General features: G+C 54.3%; 1 protein-coding gene across 1 annotated transcript; it reads right to left on the bottom strand.

Moving 5' to 3' along the window:
* Nucleotides 1-3,791: 3,791 nt before the first annotated feature.
* On the bottom strand, nt 3,792-16,154 carry PTGES (prostaglandin E synthase). Its single transcript, XM_061154422.1, has 3 exons — nt 15,850-16,154; nt 12,141-12,223; nt 3,792-4,420 (listed from the first exon to the last, which is right to left on the bottom strand). Exons 1-3 carry the CDS (start codon nt 15,976-15,978, stop codon nt 4,171-4,173), a joined length of 462 nt encoding a protein of 153 aa, XP_061010405.1. The 5' UTR covers nt 15,979-16,154; the 3' UTR covers nt 3,792-4,170.
* Between the last annotated feature and the right edge of the window lie 1,765 nt (nt 16,155-17,919).

Here is a 17,919-nt window from a genome sequence, read left to right as displayed (position 1 = left end):
CATATTTTTCTGTTGTGGAATTCCATCTGGGATAAAACCAGTTCTGAATCCCTATGTCTATACTATGTGTACACACACACACACATATACATTTATTTTACACATCATTCATTCATTAATAGACATGCCCTAGAAGCCAGATGCTCTTACAAGCCCTGGGGACACAGGTGCGCAGGGAACGACACAAACCCAAATTTCTGCTCCCCCAAAATGCACATTCTAGAGGGAGAGGCGGACGAGGAGGAAGGAAGATGCTGCGGGGTTCGCCAGCCCCCGCCAAGTAGGAAGAAGCCAGCAGAGGGCCTGGCACACACAAGCTTCCAGCCCCAGAAGCCAGTGGCCTCCTGGGACACGCACAGAAGTCCCGGGAGCCCTTAATGCTGTGGGGCTTGGGCTCCACCTTCCGAGGGGGACCCCAGGTTCCGATCCTGCCTCCAGGACTGAAAACCAGCCCCTTTGTCCTCTCATCCTGGCCTGTTCCTCCAAGTCCCTCACGTACCAGGGTACCACATACCAAGGACCACATACTCTTGAAGGCTAGAGCCATGAAATCCATTAAACGAGGGAGCCCCAGCGGTTCCCCCAAGGGGCCTCCTAGAAGACTGGGGAGTCCAGTTGGGGCCCACCAGCCATCACCTGGCATGGGCTTCCTCAGAATGGGTGTGTCCTGGGATGGGGGAAAAGGTTCTACCGCATTAAACCATATTGGCAACATTTTGAGGTGACGGCCTCAACTCGCAGCCCAAGGGCCCTGCTCAGGGCTTTCACCTGACTCAGAGCCGAGGAGAAGATGCCCCCTTCCCAGACACCAAGCCCCAGCCAGGGGTAGCCGTGTGTTTCCAGGCCCGGACTGTGCCCCAAAGTCCTTGCCTGCACCCTGGGCCTTGGTTCCAGAGGCCCCAGGCTCCGCACGGCCTCTGCTTTGCTCTACCAGCCCCCCCGCCCCCGCCCAGGGTCAGGAGGAAGGTGGGGGTCTCATGTGCGGATGGAGCCCAGGAGGGTGAACGGGAAGTCAGAGGAACTCAGGCTGGGGCCCGAGGGCAACTGGCGCTGGTGCCCAGCATGGCCTGGGGCAGGGTGGGGGTGGGGCTGAGCACTGGTCAGCAGACCCCCCCGCCTCACCGGTCTCACCCGCTGCTGCCCAGGAGAGGCACACAGGCTTTCATGGCCTGGGTGTGCGGCCACAGGGGCAGCTGCTCCCCACTGGGGAGGTCGCCTGCAGCCCTTCCCCAGTCCTGGAGGGTTGGGTCTGTTCTGGAAAAGTCACCGGGCTCCTGCCAGCTGCCCCTGGACAGCACCCTGGGGCGGCCCCTCCCTGCCGCTGGGCTGCATGCACCTCTCTCCTGGGCACCCCCCCCCCCAGCTCCTGGAGGGGCAGTCGGGCATCGTCTGTACCACCCGGGGATCATGGGCCACTGCCCAGCTGTTGACCTCACTTCACTGCCCTCTCTCTCCAAGAGAGACGGTTTGTCAAACAAACCCAGATCCCCAAGCACACTGGCTTGTCCCCAGCCTGGCTCGGAACCCCGCAACAAGGCTCCAAATCTTCGAAGGAGCCCCACTGCCGCTCACCCCTTTAACCTCCTTCCCCTCCTCATCCACAGCTCCCCACTCAGCCCCCCCCCCCATCATCCTCCCTTCACGCCCCCCTCCCTCCCACGCCTCCCCTCCACTTCCCAGGCACTGACCTCAGGGGGCTGAGCTCTGCTCGTCTTTGTATCTCAATTCCCTCAGCCTGATTGGACAACCCCCACAAAAAAACAAACCAGCCTGACTTACCCCCATCACAGGTGAGTTGCCACCTCCTCCAGGAAGCCCCTCCCCAGCAGGGATTAGAGGCCCTCCTGGGGCTCCCACTGTCCAACCCCCCATTAGGGCGCTGAGCGCTTGGAGTTGTCACTGTCTGAAGTCTTGCTGTCCGCCCAGCCCCACTGTTGCGGCTCAGCGACCCAGGCAGGGCACAAGGGGCTGCGGCCCCTGCAGCTCCGAGGGGCGGCCCCCTCACCTATTTCCAGGGTCACGCAGTCCCCGTGAGTGTCGGATGCCCTCCTCACCCGGGTCTGATCTGGGCACTTTGCCTTCTCAGCCCCTCTTTCCCCAGAAGGGAAAATATTAAAATACAAGCGCACACACTAGGTCCGTGCCTCTGTTCCACCCCAGCTCAGGGACGCTGGACAAGCCGCGGTTCCTTTCAGAGCCTTTCCTCATCAAAAAGCAGAAATACCTCCCTCCTGGGATGTGTTTAAGCTTCAAGTGGGGAAAAAAAAGTTGTGAACACCACGCCCAGCCCCTGCTTAGCAGACGGCAGGCACTGCTCTCCGGGCTGTGCCTTCCTGTTTCCCGGATGTGCAGTGGCGGCCTTAGAAGCGACGGTCCAGTGGTTCAGATTCCATGCTTTCAATGCAGGAGACGCAGGTTTGATCCCCGGTCGGGTACGTAAGATCTCACATGCTGTGGTACAACTAAGCCCATGCACTTTAACAAAGACTCGATGCAGCTGATAATAATAATAATATAAATAAACATTTTGGGGCTTCCCTGATAGCTCAGTTGGTAAAGAATCCGCCTGCGATGCAGGAGACCCTGGTTCGATTTCTGGGTCGGGAAGCCGCTGGAGAAGGGATAGGCTACCCACTCCAGTATTCTGGCCTAGAGAATTCACAGTCCATGGGGTCGCAAAGAGTCGGACTCAACTGAGAGACTTTCACTTTTTCCCTTTTCCTGAACAGAGGCTCATCTCACCACCAGGGGGCAGTGTTACCCACTGGCAGCTCCCAGCGCGGCCGGACGGGGCCTAACTCCGAATTCTTGTGAGGCCTGGGGTCCCCAGGGAGGCCCGGCCCACTCCCGCCGCCCTAATAGGCAAGCCCGTCAGTCCTCATCAGTCTTCCGGGGCAGAGGTTCAGGGGCTGCAGGGTGGTGGGAGGGGGCATCCCCAGATCCTAGAAGAAAGGGGCAGTGCTGGGTGGGGGTGGTGGGTGTGGAAAGTGAGGCCGGAGGGCGCAGTGGTTAGAGCCGGTTTGGAAGCCAGACACAAGCTGGGTTCAGAGCTGATCCTGCACTGCAGGGAGTCCACTCGGAGCTTTGATTTCCTCCTCTGCCAAAATGCTGGCTGAGTGACCCCCGCTACTTGCCCGTGGCAGGAGGTGGAGAGGGTGTCTCCCAGGAGTCTGCTTGCATTCTGAGTGGGGTAACACCCTAGTCTGGGCGTGTTTGTGTGTTTGCCCCAGACACAAGCCCACAAAAGTGTCCAGGGAGCCAGATCCTCGGCCAGCCCGAACAGCAGCGGACGGCCAGGAAGCAGCAGGCAAGGACACTTCCTAATGGCTGAACCCACACAGTCTTAGACCAAGGGTCCAGGGGCACATCGGCGGTTTTCAAACCTCACAAATATGGAAGGAGCCAGAAAATTTCTTCTAGCGGTTGGTCCTTCAAAGCCCATCATTCTTGACTGACAGTGCTTTGGAGCAACTAAAGCCTCAGGAAGAGAAGGCCAGCCTTACTGGTGGGCCCTCCCAATCAGCGCCTGTGCCAAGGAGAGAAACGTCGAGCCAAGGAACGTGTCCGGAACACAGGGAAGTGTCAGCGGGGCACGAAGGCACACAACCCCACCCCCACCTCACTCAACTCCCATCCTAAGGGAAATTCACACCCTGCCTGCCCTGGGCCTCCCCAAGACAGAACTGGCAATGATACCCAGGTCCTGCCATTGCTGGGACTCTCAAGGGAGCTTTCTAAAAATGCAGATGCCCAGGCTCCCCTCTTGACCAGCTGAACCAGAATCTCTGCGGTGGAGGTGAGAAGTCCTCATTTATTACATCCCTGGATTCAGAAGGTCATTAGGTTCTAAAACCTGAACCGAGCCTCTGTTCACTTTTCCCAGCATTGGGGAGGAAGAAGGAGGAAGGTTTTTACAGTGGAAAAATTTTCTATCAATCATGACAATCCATCTCTAAACGGTTCCAAAATCGGCCGCTTCACCCAGGAATCCAGGGGACACACGGGCAAACACACACAGGCCCCCCAGGCCCAAGATCATGTGCTCAGTCAGTCGCCAGGAAACCAGGCCCTGGGGCCTGTCACAATCTCAAAGGGGCCATCAGTCCCCCAGGTTCAGCCCCGGAGGCTCGTGGCCAGTGGTCTGGCGGCCGAGGTGGCATCCGCGGCTGGTCACAGGTGGCGGGCTGCCTCCCAGACAATCTGCAGGGCCATGGAGGCGCAGGGGAGCTGGGCCAGGGTGTAGGCCAGGGAGCGGGTGGGCGCCCGCAGTTTCCCCAGATAGGCCACGGTGTGCACCATGCGGCCCAGGAAGAAGACCAGGAAGTGCATCCGGGCGACGAAGGGGTTCGGCCCGAGGAAGGAGTAGACAAAGCCCAGGAACAGGAAGGGGTAGATGGTCTCCATGTCGTTCCGGTGGGCTCTGAGAAGGCAAAGGGGTGCGGTCAGCCAGGTGTCAGCTTTGAGAATGTCCTGGATGCTGGGACCCTCTGCCCCCAAAGGCCCTGCACCCCTGGGAATCATCTCTGGGGTGCCAGACTCACGTCCGTTGTGGCCGGGACAAGGAGGTACCCCAGAGGCAGAGGGGGATCATGACTCCAAGCTGGTGCCTGCAAGCAGCTCAGGAAGTGCAGCCCTGTTAATGGCCTAGGAGCCACGAAGGGCTGCCGCCTGGGTTTTCCTACCAAGCCCTAGGGCTCGCCAGGACCCAGCACCTGCCATGGTCCCCCCGTCCTCCCCTCTGGCCTTGGACACCAGCAGGGAAAAGTGGGGCTCACTGGGGTTGCATGAGAGCTGGGGTGGGGCCTAGGTCTGCCTCCAGCCCCTGATCTTTTTTTTTTTTTTTTTTTTCAGTTTTGGCTGTACCACATGGCTTATGAGATCTCAGTTCCCTGACCAGGAATTGAACCCAGGACACAGTAGTAGAAGTGCTGAATCCAAACCACTAGATTACCAGGGCACTCCCCAGTCCATGCTGTGTACCTTTCCCCAAGGCAGGGCTTTTCTGAGGCCGCTTCCTTCTGAATGCAAGTTCCTGGACCCTCCCCAGTAGGACGGGCTAAAAACACATGTCTGACAGCCACGCCTGGCTCTGTCTTCTTCTGTCCCTAAATCTAAGCAAACCCTCCTCCTCTTGGGGATTCAGGGATAACAGTAACAACTTCCACTCATGGAGCCAGCCAATCGCTGGACAGTAGTGAGGCTGTTTCATCTGTGCTACCCTGCTTCTTTCTTTGTTTAAAATGATCAAGTGTGTGTGTATGTGGGGTGATGGGGATGAGCGTGGGGGTGGCTGTGTTTAACCCGGCCATAAAAAAATGACCAACAAAGAAAACTCATCCACTTCAGCTAAGAGTCGGTTCACATTTTCCATGACTCCTGCTAATGGGCAGCTTCCTCTGTGGAGGGAGGTCGAGTCCCATAAATTAGAGACTAAGCAAGAGACCAAAGCCAGAGATGGCATGCTGGAGGCGCAAATAAACAGGAACACAGTGCCCGAGCTGTGACCTCCCCTGAGGACAGGCCACATGTGTGAGGCGTGGAGATGCTGCTGGAAGTGAAGCCCCTTCTCCAAACCTTTCAGCTGGAAGGTTTCACCAAGATTGCACCAGCAAGCCAGGCCCAGCCCAGCAGCTCCTAAGTGGGGACCTGCTGTGGTCCTCCTCTTCCCTCCCACTCTTGCAAAGAGAGTCTCAGCCAAGGGCCATGGTATGTGGATGCTAGGAATTGGGCAGGGCAGGGAGGAGGAGCCCTCCAAAATCCAGGGCTGCAGGGGTCTCTGCAGCATGACTAGGGTGGGTGTGGTCAGGGAAGGAGACATTTGTGGTGAAGCCTGAAAAGTGAGGGGCCATCTGTGCAGGGATGAACTCTCCAGGGAGAAGGTGGGCATGTGCAAAGGCCCTGAGGTGGGAATGGGCAGAGTGTGTTGAAGGCTCAGGAAGTGAGCATTCCACATGTGTCTGGAATGTGGTCATAAGAGGGAGTGAGGCAGGATCAGGATAAGCTGGGGAGAGAGCCCTCAAGAAGCAGAGTAAGGGGTCTGGAATTCCGTAAACCTATCAGGGCCTGGATCTTTCTTACATCAGACTCGGGACATAGCAGTTGGTGTCTCTGTCCCCATATCTTGGACCAACCAACCATGAGTCTTCCTTCTCCTTATCTCACAGAGCCCGACCTCGGGACCCAGCCCCAGGGAACACAAGTCTATAGCAGGGCTGGTCTCACAAGCTGGGGGAAATACTGCTAGATGCCCATGTGAAAGAAGCCGGCTGGGTTTTGGCTTCAGGGACAAAGTGGGGGGGAAACTGGGGATGGGGGCCACTCCAGCTCCTCAATCGAGCAAGTCCCTTATGTTATCTGGGAGGAGGCAGCAACTGTGGCTATAAAATCATCCCATGCTATGGAGAAGGAGCTGTGTAACAACAACCCCCCCACACACACACTCAGACAGACACCTCGGAGAACCTATCTCTCGTGAAGTCTATGTGTCCCAGAAAATGTGGTCTGTCTCCCACAGGTGATTCATGAGATGGTGCCAGCTGGGAGTATTTTTGTCATCCTGGACGTTTCTGGGAAAGTTTCAGGAAAAGCATAACTAGCATATGATACCCATTCATTCAGGCACTTCTCCTTAAAGGAGGTATTTACACTTTAAGGGTGAGTCACTTCTCAGAAAGCTGTTGAGAGGATCCTTGGCCAAACCCCAAGCACAGGTGAGGTGAAGAAATCAGGGGACACAGGGCGGGGAGGAGGCGTAAGGATGGGAGGTTGGCCCCACCTCCTGGCCCCCGCATTCGGGACTAGAGGATTGAGGGGGTCACCTTCGAGGGAACAGAGGTGTTGGGGAGCTGATAAAGCCCCTCAGCTCTGACCTTCGGCCCCTGGGGTACCCAGTCTCCCATCCTCCTCCCTCTGGTACACTGAAAACCACAGCGGGGCCCCGCAAAGCCACAAGTGGTAAGGATGGGGGAGACGTGGGGCATTCAGCTGGATGAGGCAAGGTAACTCATGCCCTCCTCCCATCCCAGGATCTGAGCAGAGAGACACGGAGAGAGTCACGTACCAGACAGAAGCTTGGGCAAAAACGTGTCATTCCAATAACAACCACTTTTTTTAAAGGTAAAGGTCACTCAAAGCTGTTTCCTGCCAGACTGGACTTGCATGGCCTCCTGCAGCATCAGGCCGGCCCCTTCCCCTCACCAGATAGTGCAACACTAGCTGCACTTTACTGCATCAAGTGACAGGGGTGGGGAGAGGGCCCCGTCCCCGTCCCCGCCAGCTCCTCCTGGGCAGGGATGGCGGCTGGCAGCCAGCCAGCTCTCTCCTCTTGTGTTGGGCCCATTCTTATCCACCCAGATGATTTCTTGGAAGTCAGGTTTGATACGAGGTAAAGGCTGCTTAGTTTTAAAGGCAGGTATAAAATAGAGTTAAACTGCATTCTTGCAAGGAGGGCAGAGCTCATATCTGACGGCCTGGGCTCAATGGCAGCTTAGCCATCATGAGCGATGTGGCCTTGGCAGACGGGCTTCCTCCACTATAGCTACTAGTTCCGCCCTTGGAAGGTTACTGCCAAGTGGACGAGTTGGTCCCTATTATGCTTAGAACCCTGCCTGGCTCTGAGCTCGTTGCTGTTTAGTCGCTTGGTCATGTTCAACTCTTTCGTGACCCCAGGGACTGTAGCCCACCAGGCTCCTCTGTCCATGGCACTTCCCAGGAGAGAATCCTGGAATGGATTGCCATTTCCTTCTTCAGGGGATCTTCCCGATCCGGGGATCCAACCTGTGTCTCCTGCACTGGCAGGGGTATTCTCTACCACCGAGCCTCCAGGGAGGCCCCCTGGCACGGAGTAGCTTTGTCCTGATCTAGCTGTCTCCCTCTTTGTCATCATCACCATCACCAGCCCCGTCTTGGACACGACTGCTAAAGCTGTTTTGCCAGACTCCCAACCACCCTCAGAAGGGCAGGCCAAATTAATAAAAAACATTTTATGGCACGAGGGCGGGGGGGAGGAAGTGTGCGAGGCCTGCAGCCTGCAGCTCGCTGGGTGCTCATTAGACACTTGACCTTGGTCAAGTCTCTGTCTCTGGGCATCTGTCCACCATCCACAAATAATGTGCTGGGTGGTGTCTTAAGGGACTTCTAATGCAGAGATGTCGGGACCCAATCTCCTGACAAACCAGTTCACTCAGATGTCATCTACACGCTCCAGATAATCAGAACTATCCCAAAGCTTGGGTCAGGTGCTTATTGTCTTCCTTTCTCGGGGCCACTTAGAGAGCCCCCCGCCCCACCCACCCATAGCAGTTGCATTCACACAAACTCAGAATTTGGTCAAAAGACACAACGCCAGACTTCGATGAAAAGTGAAAGTGTTAGTCACTCCATCGTATCCAGCTCTTTGCGACCCCATGGACTGTAGCCCGCCAGGATCCTCTGTCCACGGGGATTCTCCAGGCAAGAATACTGGAGTGGGTTGCCATGCCCTCCTCCAGGGGATCTTCTCAACCCAGGGATCAAACCCAGGTCTCCTGCACTGCAGGCAGATTCTTTACCATCTGAGCCACCAGGGAAGCCCAAGAATACTGGAGTGGGTAGCCTATCCCTTCTCCAGGGGGATCTTCCTGACCCAGCAAATGAACTGAGTCTCCTGCATTGCAGGTGGATTCTTTACCAGCTTAGCTACCAGGAAAACCGGAGAAACTTAATAGGGAATCGCTAAAAGGATGAGCCTGGGTTTCAAAACTTTCCTTGAAATCTGTTTTCCAACTTCCCCCAGAGTGGGGTTCACGTTTGGGCTCCAGCCTACGCTCATCCACAAGGCAGATCTGTGCTCTAAGAACCAGGGCCTAAATGTTTTCCTGTTTGTGTAGAAGGTGGCCCTGGCTGCGCTAAAAGCCCTGGTCTAATATTTAACTCACTTTTGCTTCCAGGGCATCTCCCATCAGGTTCCAGCCAGTTCTCCGGTAGCGGATGACAGGATGTGTGATTCTCTGTACCCTTGAGGTTTCATGAAGTTTTGTGAAGTCAGGAGGAGGAGCCCTGGGGGGCCCAAGAGCCCCTGGGTCTGGCATAGTAAGTCCCAGTAAATACCAGTCCATGGAAGGTCCCCAGTAAACACTCATTGAATTATATAAAACATTATTAGATAAGAGGTGCTCAGAAAGTACTGAACTGAATTTCAGCCATCTGAGCATTTGTACAGTAGATATTAGGGGCTTCCCTGGTGGCCCAGTGGTAAACAATCCACCTGCAATGCAGGAGACATGAGTTTGTTCCCTGGGCCGGGAAGATCCCCTGGAGGAGGAAATGGCAACCCACTCCAGTATTCTTGCCTGGGAAATCCAATGGACAGAGGAACCTGGTGGGCTACAGTCCAGTCATAGGAGTCAGACATGACCTAGTGACTAAACAACATCTGTAGATCATAGGTCCTTTTGTTCAGAAATAAAAGTTAAATTGTGTGTGGGGGGGTGTTGGTGGTGTCTTGGCACCAGGCAGGTGTGTGGTCTCTCCCTGGCATGGTTACAGCCAGCAGAAATAAAGCACTCAGGAACCTGTATAACTACTCCTGTGCCACAAGTAAGCTTTGCTAGGCAGAACTCACACACCCTGGGAGAAAACAAACACTCCTCTGGGTGGATGTTCTGAGTATACACAGTCTTGGCAGCCTGCTGTCCCTGCTACTAATCACACCCTTCCCCACAAGCAGATGGCCTGAGGGTCACGTATGGATTATCGTGATGGGTGAGGCTTTTGTTCACCAAAGTACAACTAGTGCTTAGCACAGTACGTAACACTTAGGAAGTGACGTGAAAGTCGCTCAGTCGTGTCCGACTCTTTGTGACCCCATGGACTATACAGCCCATGGAATTCTCCAGGCCAGAATACTGGAGTGGGTAGCCTTTCCCTTCTCCAGGGGGTCTTCCCAACCCAGGGCTCGAACCCAGGTCTCCCGAATTGTGGCCGGATTCTTTACCAGCTGAGCTACCAGGGAAGCGCCTGACGCTTAGGAAGTGCTCATTAGATGTGGAGTGAACTAACAGGTGGACAGATGGACGGATGGAACTCATGTGAAGGACTGTATCCTGTAATTACATTGTCGTTGTGGCTAAGTTGTATCCAACTCTTTTGAGACCCAGCGGACTGTAGCCCCTCCAGGGTCCTCAGTCCATGGGATTCTCCAGGCAAGAATACTGGAGTGGGTTGCCACTTCCTTCTCCAGAGGATCTTCCCGGCCCAGGGACTGAACTCATGTCTCTTGCATTGCAGGCGGATTCTTTACCACTGGGCCACCAGGGAAGCCCATAGTTACATTCAGTTCAGTTCAGTTGCTCAGTCGTGTCCAACCCTTTGCGACCCCATGAATTGCAGATTAGAAAGGGTGAAATAGCAATGAATCTCACTTTCTATATTATGCATTTCTGTAACTTTAAAAAACCGCAAATACATGTGTCATCTTCAATGGCCAAGAAAAATGTAAGGAAAAACCCCACTGACTTTCTTTCCGTAAAAGAATCTCTATTATTTTTACTGCTTTGTCCCACCCATGTCTGCCTGTGACTCATGGGAATGTGATAAGAACCATGTGAGGGTTTGTCTCCGTCTCCCTCCTGTCTAAGCTGCCCATCCTTCCCATCCCCATTCCACTCCACTGACAATCCCCATCCCCGGGGAGGGCCTCCTCCTGGTTCTCCAGCCTATTGGTGTAAAACAGCAGAGGAAACTGCCAAAATACCCACTGAGACCAGCTTTGTGATTAACATCCGATGGAATTTTACACAGCCCCTTCCTTTTCTTGGCCGCACGTGAGGCTGGTGGGATCTCAGCTTCCTGACCAGGAATTGAACCCAGCCCACAGCAGTGAAACCACTAAGTCCTAACCACTAGACCACCAGGGAACTCCCTACACAGCTCTTTTTTAAGAATCACTTTTTGAGTAGTATTTACTGACATGGAAAGTGCTCATGAAATAGCATTATCTGAAAAAATGCAGAACCCCAAATTAGGTGTACAATGCACGCCTTAGGCTATGAAAAATATTTAGACAGACGGCAAAGAGGAGCTAGAAGAACATGTCAACAGTGATTGGATTTGTGAGTGGTTTCCCCCCTTATCCTCTACACGTTTTCAGTATTACCAAACTGCAATGAATAGTTCTGATCTCTATAAGAAAAAACTGTTTTTGATTGACTGGGGAAAGCTAAGCCTACGAAAAGATGTTCAGCTTCATTCGGAAATGCAAAGTAAAGGGGCTTCCCTGGTGGTCCAGTGGTTAGCCACAACTAGAGAAAGCCCATGCGCAGCAACAAAGACCCAGCGCAGCCAAAAAAGAAAGGAAGGAAGAAAGAAACGCAACGTAAAAGTGAAAAGGGACATACATTTTCACCCGTCATACTGGCAGGAGCATAGAGAAACATCTCACACACCAGTGGTGGGAATGGACTTAGGTACCATTAGACAGTATTTCTTACCATTTGATTGCATCCTGCAGGTTTGTTCACACGTACACACAAAGGCAAAGGAAAGAGGTTTTGATGCACTCTGTTCATAACAGAGAAAGACTCAGCCTAAATGCCATCAGAGGGGAAGAGGTTGGATCAGTTACGGACCATCCATTCAACAGAGAAACGGCATAAATACGATGGCACTGATGTAATGAATGAGGCCCCTATATAGGCTGATGTGAAACAATTTCTGTTGTTACATTAAAAAAAAAACCCACAGTATAAATAAGTGGGTAAAGGGTGATCCTTTGGGGATACAGTGGAAAAAGCACAGCGTGTGTGTTGTAAATGCAGAAGAAGTTTCTCCAAGAAAATGCATAAGACACCGGTAACAGCGTGAGCCCCTGGAGAGCAGATTCTTCAGGTCAGAGGTTAGAGACGGACTGAATAAATTCACACTGAATAACCTTTTCTAACTCTGTCATGCTGAGCCATGAGGACGTACTATAATACTTTTCCTAACTTTTCTTTTCTGAACTAATACTTAACTAGAAATGAAATCAATGAATAAATGAAAACTGTTTAACAGGATTCAGAAGGCAGAAGATCTTGGCTCCTGGGCATCCTCCAAGCGCCCCATGTTCAGAAAAGGGTCTGAAAGAACAGGCTGTGATCTGGCCAAGGACCAAGGGTACTTGCCTGAGGCAGCGTTCCACATCTGGGTCGTTCCGGCAATACTGGAGGCCTCCATGTCTCTGAGCATCCTCGGGGTTGGCAAAAGCCTGGAATACATCAGCTGAGAATTACTGTTCATGAGATGGACGGCCCAGTGGACTAGGTCTGTGGCAATGCAGTCACATACATGTCCATTCAGCAGCGTCCGTGAACTCCACTGTGTGCTGAGCGCTGGGGACTCATCGTGAACAAGGCTGCTATGAACTAAATGCTCGTGTCCCTGCGAATTTCCTGTGTTAAAACCTGACTCCCCCACTCCCCCCCTCAAAAAAAACGTAACTCCCAGTGTGACGGTGTTAGGAGGTGGGGCCTTTGGGAGGTGATGAGGTCATGAGGGTGGAGCTCTCTTGAATGAGATCAACACTCATAAAAGAGACTCCAGAGAGCTCCCTTCCCCCTTTGCAGTGTGAGGACCCAGCAAGAAGACCGCCATCTATGAACCAGGAAGTGGGCCCTCACCCGACACTGAACTTGCTAGTGCCTTGACCTTGGACTTCCCAGTCTCTAAAACTGTGAGAAATAAATTTTTGTTGTTGCTAGGCCACCCAGTCTCTGGTATTTTTTTGTATAGCAGCTTGAAAAGAGTAAGAAAAAGGCCCCCTTATCCCTGCTCTTGGGAAGCTCACAGTGTGATGAGGGACTTGCCAATGAACCAGAAAAGATCAGGTGGTCAGAGTAAGGAAAAAGAAGACAGGGTTAGCTTTGAGAATGTTCATGGGAGACCCGACCAAGTCTGGGAATCAGAGAAGGCTTCTCTGAGGCAGTGACAGTAAAGCTGAGACTTGAAGGATGCGACAACATTAACCGGAAAATGGGAGGGTTATAGCAACCACATTCAAGGCATCAGGAACAGCATGTGCAAAGGCCCTGGGGTCGGAAGAAGAACATGTGTGAAGAATAAAAAACCAGCATGGCTGGAGCAGTGACAAGCAAGGGACAGAGTTCCAAGATCAAATTGTAGGGGTCCTAGAGGCATCCTAAGAATTTAGACTTTGAACTGAGAGCAGTGAGAGAGCCTTGACAGGCCCCAGTGAGAAACCCAGCCCCACAGGAACTAACTGCAGGTATCTGAACTTTCCTGGGTCTCAGCTTCCTCATCTGTGAACTTCAGATCACACTGAGATCATCTACCACACGAAGGAAGTTAAGTGGAGATGCCATGGCACAATGCCTGGTGCCAGGAGGGCGCTCGATGAATTGTCACTGCAAAGCAGGGAGGGACCTGAGGTTACACACACTCAGGTCATCGAAGTCCACACCTATTCCTCCTGCTCCACCATTGCCTGCGGGCATCCAGCCAGCCCACCCCACCCCACCAACCCCTCAGCAGACTTGAATCTCTGTAGCATGCTTTCTACATTGCTCATCCAATGACAGATCCTACTGCTTCCAATATCTGGCCCCTCAGTCGTGACCAACTCTTTGCGGCTCCAAGGACTGCAGCCCGCCAGGCTCCTCTGTCCACGGGATTTCCCAGGCAAAAATTCTGGAGTGGGTTGCCATTCCCTTCTCCAGGGGATCTTTGTGACCCAGGGATCAAACCCAGGTCTCCTGCATTGCCAACAGATTCTTTACCATCTGAGCCAGCAGGGAAGACCCTAGTCTGTCCCCAAGTGTTTGCTTTTCTTCTCCCTGTCCTGTCTGATGGGTCTGGCCCTCCTCACCCTGGAGGTGAATGCAGTGTCTGTCGTGATCAGGAGCCCCCACAACCGGAATTCCTCTTTGCTGGCCCTTAAGTCACAGAATCACTGGTTCTGATGGCCCTGCACACAGTACATGGGCCTGTGACACTTTTCACAGGGTCTTGGCATTCAGTGACACGTGCTGCTCACCCCTGAAGACAGCATGTATACACGTTGGCTGGGCCAGGAGCCGCAGCAGTGCAAGCATTGGAAGCAGAAGCACTGCCTCCAGCAGGGACCGGGGGTGGGGTGGGCAGGCCTTGGGATGTACCCCCACCAGGAGACCTATGGCCGGTCATGTTAATTACAATTGTTAATAAGTAATGAAGACTAACAATGGTGGGGGCATTTGCTCATTGCCAGGCACTGAACTCTCCCGGTACTACGTGACTATCCTGAAGTTTACCAATGAGGAAATCAAGCTCTCAGACTTACCCACGGTCCCCAGGCTAATAGGTGGAGGAGCCAGAGCATCCCCGAGTCACCTCCCCATGGGGTAGTTCCCCCAGCTCTTCCCTGGCTGCCTGAATGCAGGGAGCAGCAATGAGAGGGAAATTCACAGGGTTGGGAGAATCCAGGGACAGCCCAAGTGATTTCTTTCTGCCACGCCCTACTGACCCGACAGAAAGGCACCCCAATAGGTTTGACTCTTCCTTCCCTAATCCTCGTGAAAAGGAAAGCTCTGGGCCCAGCACGGCCCTGAGAGAACGCCATCCCCCCATGGCAGGGTGTGGGCTCCGGAGCTGGGCACCTGGATCCAAGCCCTGCCGGCACAGGCAACATCAGCTGTCGGAGCCCAGGTTTCTGGTGTGGATCAGAAGTTGAATACGGCCCCCTCCTCCCCACCATGATGGGGACTAACGCTCACTCCAAGAAGGACTCAGTTAGTCTGTGAGGAAGACTCTGTGAGGCTGTCCCCACGCATGGGGTGGGTACAGGGCAGGGAGAAGTCGGGATGACCAGTGTGCCTCTCTCTGCTCCAGGAGTTTCTTCACCTGGGAGGCCGACCTGCCTTGTGTCCTGTCTGTACCTGCTGAGACTAGGGGCTGAGCAAGACCCGCCCCCCACCCCACCCCACCTCCCCGCCCCGGCTCCCCCGCCGACCGTCCACCTTCAGGACGATGTCCGAGCCAGCCTCGACTTGCCTTTGAGCTGGGCAAAAGGGCAGGGCCGGGGACATCTCCTCTCTGAAATACCTGGTGGGTAATCAGCTATCCCTCGTGGCGCTCAGGATGGCTGGCGAGCTCGGCCAGAACGTTTCCCCCGGCTCTGGCTGGAAGCAGCCCTCCCGCCCAGCGGCTCCCCGCGCCCCGCCTCACCCCACACGGGCTCAGATCTTGGCGTCAATCTTTATTGTTGTTTTGGCTCCGGGACTCCGATCGGTGGGGGAAATTCCTCTCGGAGAACTCCAGGGGAGCCTGGCCCGAGATCTGCCGTGCGAAGGCTGCGGTGGGTTTGGGAGCGACCTCGCCCGGGGCCAGTCGGGAATTTCCACTGAAAGGTTTCTCGGGGCTCCTGCTCGGCCGGTTTCCATCCCACCCAAATATCAGCTCTTCGGTGCGGGAAACCGCCGGGTCAGAGGGAGGCTGAGCGCCCCTGCAGTTTCAAGTGGGACTCGGGAATCTGGCTGTGCCGAGAACTTACCTGGGGACACAGCAAGCGGGTAAAACGCTCTTAAAACGCCGAGCCAGTGCTCGCTTAGGCGGCGCCAATACTGAGACCGGAGCGCTACCGAGGTGAGCACGGCCCCTGCGCAAGCAGAACGTGCAAATTCGGGTTAAAACAAAGACAACCACGGGTCACGGACATGCGGGCCACAGAGGAGCCATCCCACAGGGCTGGGAGGGGCAGGTCCTTCCCAACCCGCTCCCGCACGCTCCGGGGCCGGGATGACTCCCTGGCAAAGGGTCCGCGACTCCAGCCTTCCCGGCGGCTGCCGGAGACGTGAGCGCACGCACGCGGGACTGGGGGTCCCCGAGAGCCGCACATACCTTCTTCCGCAGCCTCACTTGGCCGGTGATGATGGCCACCACGTACATCTTAATGACCAGCAGCGCGCTGCAGAGCAGAAAGGCGGGGAGCACCTGGCCGTTCATCAGCTCCAGGCCGGAGGGCGGCATCTCGGCTGCGGCGGCTGGGGGTAGAGACGGCGGGCAGAGAGCTCGGGCGCGTGTGTCTCCGGGAGCAGGGAGGGGCAGCGAGAGCGCAGGGAGGCTTGTCCGTACTCTGCACCCGCCCACTCCCAGCCAAAGGCAGCAACTTCGGCTCTAGGCTCTCGGGTTTTGGAAGAAGCAGAGCCGCCGTGGCGGGGTGTCCCTACTGGGCCTCTAGCCCCGCCCCACCCCTCCAGGGCAAATCCTTAAACGCTTTCTAGTCTAGGAATTGAAGGCTTGTATGGCCCTGCCTGCCTGCCTAGGGGTGCAGCAAAGCCAGGAGCCTGCCCGACCTCCACGGGATGGTAGATTCACTAACCCGGCCTCCCTGAGGGTCAGGGCAGGGAGTGGGCTTGAGATCCGAACTCTCTGCCCCCACGTTCAGCCTGGACACTTGAACCGCAGCGTAAGGACACTAATGTCACTTTGTTGAATAGTGTGCCCCTCCCCCCCTCTCCCCACTCCCAAAGATGTCCAGTCTGCATCCTTAGAGCGCGTGTGTATGTTAGGGAACATGGCCAAGGGGCTTTGCAGGGACTAAGTCAAGGTCCTAAAGTGGGGAGATTTTCCTGGATTATCCGTGAATCCAGTTGAATCAGAAGAGTCCTGGCTCAGTGGTAAAGAATCCACCTGCCAATGCAAGAGACACAGGTTGGATCCCTCATCCAGGAAGATCCCACATGCTGTGGAGCAACTAAGCCCATGCCCCACAACTACTGAGCCTGTGCTCTAGAGCCTGGGAACCCCAACAAGAGAAGCCCGCACACTGCAACTAGAGAAGAACCCCAGCTCGAGAAAATTCTGCACAACAATGAAGACCCGGCACAGCCAAAAGTGAAAACAAATCAATAAAAAGAAGTGTCCTCCTAAAAAAGAGAGGCCATAGAATTGGGGGAGAAAGCTGTGAAGACAGAAGCAGAGGTCAGAGAGAAGAGAAGATACTACACTGTTAGCCTCAAAGGTGAAAGGAAGATGAGCCGGAGAACGCGGCCTGGCGGCCTCTAGAAGCCGGACAAGACTAGGAGAAGAATTCTCCCCCAGAGCTTCTAGAAGGAACCAGCCTTGTGGGTACCGTAACTGTAGCCTACCGAGATTGATTTTGGGCTTTTGGCCTCCAGAACTATGAGATAACACATGTGTGTTGTTTTATGCCACTAAATTTCGGGTAATTTATTACAGGAACCATATGAAACTAGCGTACTGTTCTACTGTCTTTTAGTATCACTTTAGTTTTCCAGGAAATTCCCAGGCAAATGGTTTGATTGTTCATTACAGGAACTTGTCAAAAGATCCATCAGCTCTTCGGTGATGATCAACAGTGTGTGAGCCCTTTGAATTTCTTGCTTCAAAATCCTCACCCACCTGTGTCCTCCCCTCCCCATAGCCCCTCCCCAGGTGTGCGGTGGGACCTCGGCAAAGGCAGTGATCTTGTCGCTTTAGTTTTCCCAAGGTGGCTGGCTTTGCTAGGGGGCTTCTTGATGGCTCAGCAGGTGAAGAACCTAATCCCTGGATCAGAAAGATCCCTGGAAGAGGAAATGGCAACACACTCCAGTATCCTTGCCTGAAAAATACCATGGACAGAAGAGGCCGGCAGGCTACATAGTCCGTTGCGTCACAAAGAGTTGGACATGACCAAGCACTCGCCTGAGACCCTGGGGAAGTGGGGAAGATGGAAAAATTAGTTTCTGGTGCCCACTCTGACCTTGGACCTGCCCAGAAGGATAGCAGTGTCAGTCTGGTGACCCTAAAACTGGGTTCCCCCTTGGTGGGTGTTGAGTCAAAAGACATACCAAGCCAAAGATCAGGAGAAGGAAGGATTTATTTCTTGCAGCAAGAAGAACACTGGGTATCTTTCAGCAATCAGTGTCCTCCCAACAGCATAACTGGGGAAGTTTTAAGTTTAGGGTG

Source organism: Dama dama, chromosome 11 (genome assembly GCF_033118175.1).
Source record: "Dama dama isolate Ldn47 chromosome 11, ASM3311817v1, whole genome shotgun sequence".
NCBI lineage: Eukaryota > Metazoa > Chordata > Mammalia > Artiodactyla > Cervidae > Dama > Dama dama.
This window is presented reverse-complemented; position numbering and strand designations above follow the sequence as displayed.